At 40.6% G+C, this 9526-nt stretch overlaps 1 protein-coding gene across 1 annotated transcript; it reads right to left on the minus strand.

Annotated features, from left to right (window-relative positions):
- Positions 1-7387: 7387 nt before the first annotated feature.
- Positions 7388-8673, minus strand: LOC111589575 (neutral ceramidase). The gene is made up of 3 exons (XM_023300437.2): positions 8612-8673; positions 7887-8308; positions 7388-7527 (listed from the first exon to the last, which is right to left on the minus strand). Exons 2-3 carry the CDS (start codon positions 8231-8233, stop codon positions 7446-7448), a joined length of 429 nt encoding a protein of 142 aa, XP_023156205.1. The 5' UTR covers positions 8234-8308; positions 8612-8673; the 3' UTR covers positions 7388-7445.
- Positions 8674-9526: the final 853 nt, after the last annotated feature.

Raw genomic sequence — 9526 nt, forward strand, 5'->3', positions numbered from 1 at the left:
GTACTCCTCACAGGCTTCGGGGCAACAGCAAAGCTCCTTCCGACCACCAGCTCCAAGAGGCAGAGGCGCCAGGGGCTTCGGAGGAAGATTTGGCGATCAACCAAGAAGAATCTTTTGCTTATTCTGTGGTGAGAACAAAGGCCATACTACCAGGATGTGCCATGTTACTATACAGAAGCAAAAGGAAATAGCTGAAGCAGCAGCACAACAAGCCCAGCCGAAGCAGGTCATGCATACAGCTTCGTATCATTCGCCCTACATCCCAGAATATGTGGGCAATCATCCTGTAGTCTCTGCTGCTTCGGCAAGTCAGCCTTCAGCTTCCTGGCAACAGCCTCCGCCTCCACCTCCGTTGCAACAAGGTCAGCAGCCAGAAGGGAGCCAATATGCTCCACATCAAAGGGACTTCAGAGAACAGTCCGAAGCTCGCACGGTCAACAGCACCGTGCCAGAATCAAAGCACATCTATTGACAAATATCCTACCTTAATAGCAATCTTTTTCATTCAGTTTTATTCTCTGTAATAAAGGACATTGTTTTCATGTAATTAGTTTCGTTGATTCCTACAAGAAAAATATGTTTTCTTCACAGGTTTGCGACAATAAAAAGGACCTTCGGACTATCGAAAGTCCTTTGAAGCAACGAAAAGTCGTTCTAAGAAACGCAGAGTAAGTCTGACGAAGTTACAAAAAGTCGTTCCGAAGGGAGCGCAGCGTAAGTTTTCTGCTCCAAAGTCGTTCCAAAAGGAATGCAGAGCATACAGCGAAAAGTCAACGCTGATACCGCCTAAGTAAAAGGCGAAGAAGCTCCAAAGACGTTCCTAAGGGAATGCAGAGCTTATACCGCCTAAGTAAAAGGCGAAGAAGCTCCAAAGACGTTCCTAAGGGAATGCAGAGCTTATACCGCCTAAGTAAGAGGCGAAGAAGCTCCAAAGACGTTCCTAAGGGAATGCAGAGCTTACAGCGAAGAATCAGTGCTGATACAAAAATATTGTGTGGGGATATGTGTGTATCTTTCGGAACAAATGTCATCTACGTAGCATAACATCATTACATCATTTTGCATAGCATAAGCATCATACATCATGTTGCATATGGCCCAAGAAGGGGACACGATATTGATCTTCGGAAGTATGATTTGAAAGAGTGAAAATCGTGGTCCCAAGAAGGGGACACGATATTGATCTTCGGAAGTATGATTTGAAAGAGTAAAAATCGTGGTCCCAAGAAGGGGACACAATATTGATTTTCGAAAGTATGATTTGAAAGAGTGAAAATCATGGTCGTAAAGAGAATCAATCTTCATCTTCGGAAGTATAGCTTCGGAGAATTTTTTCACGAAGTTTGGATATTCTTCACGAAGCATGAAAAGAAGGGAAGGTGTTTTTTTCGCTAAACTCAAAAACGGTACGTGTGTAAAGTTTCATGCATCGTAAAGAATTGAGTAGCAAAAATAGATATATTACATTCGGGGTTACAAAAATGTTACATTATATTACATTTCCGAAGTTTTTTACAAAAATGTTTAATCCTCTCTCAAAACGACTCCTGCAGCTTCATTCAGAAGCCGATTGACGACTTCGTCCATAATATCTTCGGCCATCTTTTTAATTTCGTCGTCCCCCTTCGGCTGAGGGCCCGAAGGCGCTTTAGTCGGATCTGAAGCAGGACACGACTACATTACTATTACAAATCGCAAACAGATCTTAAAAGCCTAAAGATTACAACACGGTAGAAGCTATTATTTAGTACCTAATTGACCTTCGGGCTCTGTGCTCTTTTCAGCAGCCTTAGCCACTTCTCTAGCATCATGGATGCCCTTTTCACTTCTCTGAATAATTTCTCTTGCCATTTCTCGGCCACCGTTGTCCCAGATGTCGGTGAAAAATTTTCCCCCAGCCGCGCTAGCTTCGGCTGAAGGATCTTTTATATCTTCAGTCGACAAGGTGGCTTCGGACTGTGCTAAAATTTTCACATGTTCACAGCCCTTCTTCTCTAAAATAGTGGCAATCCCTCTGGCGCCAGAGAAGGCACATATATCTCCTCGGCTATTTAAAATTTCTTCGAAGGCTTCAGCTTCGTGGTCAATCCATTCAATGACACTTTCGGGATTGCCCCTTAGAAAATTTTCTTCACTTGAGAATGCGCCGACCTTGGCGAAGCTAGCCTTTAATTTTTTAACACAGTCTATAGATTTATTGTAGCATCTCTTTTTGGATGAACGAAGCTCTTCAACAGTCACTTCTAGGTGATCTGCCCATTGATCGCTGAGTTCACGCTTTGTTTCTTCAAGTATACGTTCCTCTGTGGCTCTGGCCAGTTGTTTCCGAAGGTCTTCAATTTCGCGTTTCTGAGCTTCAGCCTGACTTTTGAAAGCAGCTTCGTCCTCCTTTATTTTATCTATCAATGAGTATAATATTTTGTCTTTTTCGAGACCTTCGTTCCTCAGTTCAATTACTTCGGAACGAAGGTTGCTCAGGGCTATAGTACACCCTTCGTCTTCAGTATCTTTCTGGGCTCTGAGAGCATTGCTAAGAATCAAGCCCTGCAAAAAGGAATATGTGTGTGTGTCAGAGGGTTTAAATGAACGGAAAAATACAAGGATTTCATTTATCATACCTTCAAACTGTTATAAGCTAGGCTGTCAGCCAGATCGTTTTTTGATAGCACCGAAAGTCCGTCTTCTAAAGTTGGGAATCCGAAGCTTCTGCTTATCTCCCGACAGACAGAAATTTCCTTGTTGTCGGGAAGACAGTACAAGAAGTCTTCTTCTCCACTGCCATTAAATATTAATGCTCCCTTCGGATATTTCAGTTTTTGGGCATAATGCTGGGCCTCTTGTTCTTCTTTTTCTGATAATTTTTTCCCCGAAGCATGACGAAAAATATAATCACGAGTCTTGGGGGATGCTTCGGGGGCAACAACACTAGATTCTTCAATAGTTGGCTTTGTTATTTTCTCTGTCTCACTTTCCAAAGTTTTTGCGGGCTCTGAGGGTCCAGCTTCGGCTGAAATCTCTTGCTCTGGAGCTGTAGAACCAGAGATTTCAGCTGTTGTTTCAGGAGTAACAGCAGCTTTCTTCGGAGGTGTGCTCGAAGATTTGATCGTTTCCAATACGTCTAGCACATTAGCCATTCTTTTTCTCTTCGGAGTTGCAGCTGGCACTTTTTCATTTTTCGCTGTCCCAATGATTGCTGTAGGACTCAAAACTTCTGATGTTTTGGAGCCCTCAGTTGCTTCTCTTACCTCCTCAATTTTTTCTGTGAGCGGCGCTTTGGTTTTCTCTTTTGTTTCTGGCAACAAAATGTTTGAGTGTTCTGATTCTATCTTTGGTGGCATTTCGGCCATTTCTGCGATCTCTGGCAACAAGGCTGGCTCGATTAGTTTTTCAGCTTCGGTGGCTGAAGAAGTTTTCCCGGTAAACTCCGGCACCGAAGCTGGTTCAATATAACGCGGCCGGTGCGTAAGAGCCTTTATCTTTTTCCTTTTCAGTTCTGGCTCGCTAGGAGCAGCTGCAACTTCTTCTTTTGCAGAGATTGTGTTTTTTCTCTTCTGCCTTCGAATGGGATAGCAATAATCAGGGTAGAAGAACCCGATTGCATCAAACACTCGGTTCAGTCTCTTCTTTTTTCGGCCTCCGAAGGCTGCTGATAGTGCAGTATTTTCAGCCTTCGAGAATGCCCCAAGTAATTCATCACTTAATGTTTCAATGCTTTTCAGCCAGTCATCATCAGGTTCAATAAATTTATCTGCATATTTGAATGTGTATTTTAATCTGACTAGTCCGCCTTCGTCGGACTCTTTGATGGTTTCTTTCGGCATTTCCCACTTTTCTGCAAGTGGCCATACCCTGAAGGCAATGTGCTCCTGGACCAAGTCCCTTGACCCAATGAAGGAGCAGACTGCACCGAAGGCTCTTTGGCATTCTTCGGCTGCCTCATCCATTTCAACCTTCGGCCTTCGAAGCCCGAAGCGTTGCCAAATTGGGTACATAATGATACTTTTGACATTATTTTGCGCTGTTAGATCATTTTTCACATAAAACCATTCAGACATCCAGGCTCCGGGCCACCTCTTCCGAAAGGTTGGCACAGGGTAGCTTGACCCGGAGCGGGCGCCGAAGCTGTAGCACCCAAAGTTATTGTGGTATTGCTCCTTTCCCCAGGGCTTCGTCTCGTACAATAACTCGTGTATGTTGCAGAAGCTTTTAGCGTTTGGCTCCAAACCTTGGCTTCTCACAGCCCAGACAAAAATCCCCATTCTTATAATAGCTTCGGGAGTGAGTTGATGAAGGTAGATTTGGAATGTTTTCAGTACCTCAACAACAAAATTGCTCAGGGGGAATCGAAGCCCAGCCTTGAGGAGGCTTCGGAAAATCACAACTTCATCTTCTTCAGGGGTGGGAGAAGTCTTTTCCCCGGCATCAGCTCTCACAATAGATATGTCTCGGAAGTATCGCCCCCTCATATTATCAATGTGACTCTGCTTGATGGTTGTTTTCCCAAAAACTGAGTGACTTGGTCGCCACGGTCGATCTTCGGCCTCTTCCCCATCACTTTCCACATCATAGCTGTCGCTGTCATCAGTATCTTCGGACAAACCTTCGAGAATCTCCTTCGTGATTTTCTCTGTATTAGTCTCTGCCATCGCTATCAGGAACCCCAGATTCTTCTCCTCCTCGAGACTCAGCTTCGTCTCAGCAGGGATCTTCTTGTCTTCAGACATCTTCGGAAACACTAAAAATTTGTTCCCGAGGCCGAAGCTTCGAAATCAAAAAGACCAGCAAATCTCAATGAGCAAGAGCTAAAAATTTTTAGTGGGCCGAAGCAAAAGGCAAGCGTGTGTACCAAATGAATTCACGATGTGTTCTTATTTATACGCCTAGGGCGTTGAAAGTTAAAAGGCCCCGCTTGTCAGTGAATGTTGCTATTCTAGCAAAGGGAAGGTGTTTTTTCGGACCTTCGGCTCAAGGCCTTCGTCCATATCGCAATCTGAATTTATTATTTACAAATTAATATTGCGAGGGGCTAAGGTGTTTTTTCGGACCTTCGGCTCAAGGCCTTCGTCCATATCGCAATCTGAATTTATTATTTACAAATTAATATTGCGAGGGGCTACTGTTGGGGGCCTTCGTCCTCCGAAGGTCCTCAAAAACATGATTTGACAATGTTTTCCAAGTGAATTATATGAACAGGTATTTTTCGGATTCAGAATCATGGATATGGAGCACGACCAGGACGAAGGCTGAGCCAGACGAAGGTCGGGGGCAGCCGAAGCTGTACGCAGGGAAGCTTCGGCGCAATGGCACAAGGGGGAACCGACCTTAAGATGAAAAGACTTCGGGGTCCTCAATAGATTTCCATAAACCGTTAACAAATGTAATGGACATGGATGTAATTTTACGTGGGCTGCGTCCCGCGTCTATAAATAGATGAACAGTACTCCCGTACTGTTCACGCTGACTTTACATTTGCTTTTGCGTCACGCCTGTACTTTTTACCTTCTCTCAGGACCGAAGGTACATTTGTAATTTGAAATCATTTCTATTTTCCCATGTTAATAAAATAGAAATGATTCCATGATGATGCTTATATTATATCTCATGCTTTATATGAGTCTTTCGTTATTACCTATTATATTTACGAAGGTATGTCTCTTATGACCTTCGTCCGAAACTCATTATTTCCCGAAGGGACATAATGCTTCGAAGGACGAAGGACTTTAACACTTAACACTTTTCATGTTGCCTTGTTCTTAACTCTTAGCATTTGAGAACAAGTCACCAACAGCTCCCCTATTCTATTCCCATTTAATCTTCTATTTCAAGTCTATGTTTAGAATAGCTTCATTTTAAAAATTACAACTTTAATTTTCTAGCTTCACCATTAAACAACTTTAATAAATTGGTAAGTTATGTTTTAAGAGTGTTTAAATTTCCTTAATTATCCTTTATAATTAGGGAGTGGAAAAAGATATGCTAATTGGTAGTATATGTAACCAATAGCATAGTGGATAATTTTTATATAACTTTATAAGGATGTATAAAAACGGTGTTTTTAAAGCAACCTTTGAGGAGTTCGAAAATCTCATGCTCTAGTTTCAGTTTTTTAAGTTAGAGCTCGTGGAGTTAGACCTGTTTTGATAGAAGAAGCTGGAATGGACCTAAATTTTTTGAAGTGAAGCCCTTTCAAATAGGGCCTAAATTTAACTCTGCAAATAGTGCCAAACAGTATAGTCATTTACAATGGCATGTCCTCTATTTTATACTCCCTCTATTCAAAAATAGTAGTCGTTTTAGCTCTTAGTTTGTATGTCAATATTCAAATGGATGATGATGAATCTAGACACATATACAAAACACTAGTATAGTGCCCGTGCGTTGCTACGACATGTCAATTATTTGATAAAATGTTAGTTCACAACGATTACAATCTTTTGTGACAATATGTTAGGGTGAAAACAGATAATTTACATTGACAATACTTTCTTAAACATGGAGTTGGATAGGTAGAGGGAGACTAGTATTGCAGCCAAGAAGCAAGAAAATAAGAAAAGAGAGGCAAAAGTAGCCACCTACTGTTTGTCCCTCAACAAATACAAGCGTGAAGTATGGAGAAGTCGTTGAATGTAACATAAAGAGCAGAACAAAAACATGCAGAATTATCATCCATCTACTCTTTACCCTTTAAAAGAAGCTATGTAAAATAAAACTGAATGTGGCTCCATTGTGCTCTCCGCATGATGTTTCTTTGTACGCATAGCACTCCGCAATATTCACCAAAAAGTACCGGATCGCATCACAAGCGGCGGGCGGCAAGCCCAAATCGTTCACAAACACGGGTATACATGCCGCTTGGCGAAGAAATCAGCTAGAAAATCCTACGGGATCGAGGCGGAGGGGTCACCTGGAGATGGAGAACCTTGAGGCTTGGGTCCACGGTCGGAGGGGAACGAGACTGCTGCGTATTTTAAATTTTATCTTTTAAATGAATATTCTCTGTATTCTACAAAACACTCTAAAAGATTTCATCCTCTATATTTTCTTCATCACCAGCAACGTCCTCTAAATTCGATCCTCTATATCTATAGTGTTAACAGAATTCATATACTATATATTTTTTTGTAATATTCATATTCATACAATTTATACTTACATAAGTAATGCAAAAACGAAGTAATTTTTATTTTCGAATTTGATAAATTTGAATATCGTATTAGTACGCAATTGAAATGTTTTTACAAAAAAATTGATATTTCCTAAATCATATTTTGATTATGAGAATAATGAACTTCCACAATACGATATTTTGATTATGAGAATAATGGACAAAACCAAAGTTATGCAACCTTTTACAATGCTCATTCAAGAAAAAAACAAAAAAACGAGCCAGAATGACTATTGACCAAATAAACAAACATTAGAAGTACACCAGGAGCCGAAGAAGACTACTGCAGATAACCACCAGGACCAGCATGCGTATGGATTCCACTGATAGCCACATTATTCTCATTATAAAGGTCTCCATACCTGCCAAATTGAGGTTTGCATAATCAGCTACACCATCATGAGGGTGCAAGAAAGCTTACATTTGCAAAATATATAATTATCCATCTAATCAACATTATGTCTTGACCCTGTTCAGTAGAATGTAAAATGGCTAAAGACTTTGCCATTTCTCACGCAGTGTTGAAATGTGGCTATCTCCAATACAAAGAAAAATTTGGGATTAGTTCTTTAGTGAATAAATCAAAAATCATTAAACAATTATATGAATGATACCCTGTGTGTGCAAAGTATGATGGATTAGGCTATACAAATATATGATCAAACAGAGAGAGGGAGAGAGGCAATTTTCTGATATAAGATTCAAGAGTGATCACTCTTACATTGCTTTAAGCCTTTCAAGCACCTTTATAGTAACAAGCTGTGATGCCATGCAAGCATCAAGATTTACAAACACGACACGCTTGCCGTTAGGCTCAGCAACGATAAAGGCACGAGCCTTTAGCCTAAAGTGAATTCTTGATGCAATCTGCTCAGCATTTGCATATCCCATCATGTTAACGTCTGTTGCTGGCCCTGTTATGTCATAGCTCCCCATACCGACCAAATATGGTGAATCTGAAAGTGCTGGGCTGCAGTTCTGAAGAACGAGTACCAGAAAAAGGCATAGCCATATCTTGGACAAACTAAAACCAGAAACTTGGAAATGCAAGGAAGATGATGCCTCCATCAGGAACCAGGGATGGGCTTGTTGATCAACTCATGCAAGTTGGATGTCTCAATAAACTGACAAATTGACTGCAGGCTGCAAAAGAAAAGAGTTGGTAACTATTCTATTAGAAAAACTCACAGATCATAATGGAAGGGAGAGGAGGATATGCGTTATCCAAGCAAGTAAGAAAATGAAATCATGTGATTTTTCTGGAATGTACTAATTGCATTTCTTTTCTCCACATGAACACAGTATACTAACATACATGAGCTAATGTTTACCAAAAATAGCTGCAGATCCCTAGTAGATAAATTAAACAAAAAATAGATCTCTGAATCACAGCCAAGAAGATATGTCGAGCATACAAAACGTTATTATTGGACAAAGTAATTCGACCTTATGAGATTCTGATGTAGACGCACCAAAAAAATAGTTAACATGAATTTCCGGCAGCGGCAGAGGGGGAGTAGTTGTGGGAGTGGGCAGATTTAGAGGGTGGGAATTGGGAGCCTGGGAGGCGACAGGCGAGGGTCATCTTCATTCTCTTTTTCCACTGCTATGATATTGCAATGCTAAAAAACACTATTGAGAGTCTAGTATTTTCGCACAGGCTCCAGAAATACCAAGACATACTGAAATTTTGTCTCTTCAAGTTGCCACTCACAATCCTTGAATTGCATGTATGGGGTCACAACCTAAATATTGCTGTCAGGTAAAATTAATTGAATAAATGTCGCTATTGGTCTCATGTTTTACTTAAGCTTCATTCAGATCCTTATACTTTTAAACATTCTAATTGAGTCTTCAACCTTCAACATATGATTAAACAGATACATTCACAGTGGCGAGGGTGGTGAGTGGTGGCTCTACATCGAGTCAGAGGTTATATTGCAATCTGAATATATACAGAAATAAAAAATAAAACCCTTAACAAGAAAGGAAAAGAATCATCAAGTAGTCATTGAAAATATCTCATGAACTTTAGGCTCATGGTGGGTTTTGTAGGAAAAAAATCATGATGGCTTTTGTAGAAAAAATAAATTCGCATGCACAGTTAACCAAACTTACATCAATAAATAAGCCAAGGTGGTTTGTCAGATGTACACTCTTTTACCTCTTTATAGCACAGTCAAGTCCATCAGCACATGCTAGTATTATACCTGCACATTGAATGGAAAGAACAAAATAATGGTGAGTAATTCAAAATCAACAACGCCCATTTTATGCCTTCGTAGTGCATGTATTGTCTCCTTTTTTCTAAATCTTTCAGGATATTGTTTTTCTCTTCTTTAGATACATCTGCAGCTTGAG

The sequence above is a fragment of the Zea mays genome, chromosome 6, assembly GCF_902167145.1.
Source record: "Zea mays cultivar B73 chromosome 6, Zm-B73-REFERENCE-NAM-5.0, whole genome shotgun sequence".
NCBI classification, from domain to species: Eukaryota; Viridiplantae; Streptophyta; class Magnoliopsida; order Poales; family Poaceae; genus Zea; species Zea mays.

What these genes read in the sequence shown, in the direction of transcription:
- LOC111589575 (XM_023300437.2), bottom strand. Translation starts at nt 8,233, where the DNA reads ATGGAGGCATCATCTTCCTTGCATTTCCAAGTTTCTGGTTTTAGTTTG. An exon ending in CTTGAAAGGCTTAAAGCAAT is followed by an intron (nt 7,528 to 7,886) that starts GTAAGAGTGATC and finishes TCAATTTGGCAG; the next exon opens with GTATGGAGACCTTTATAATG.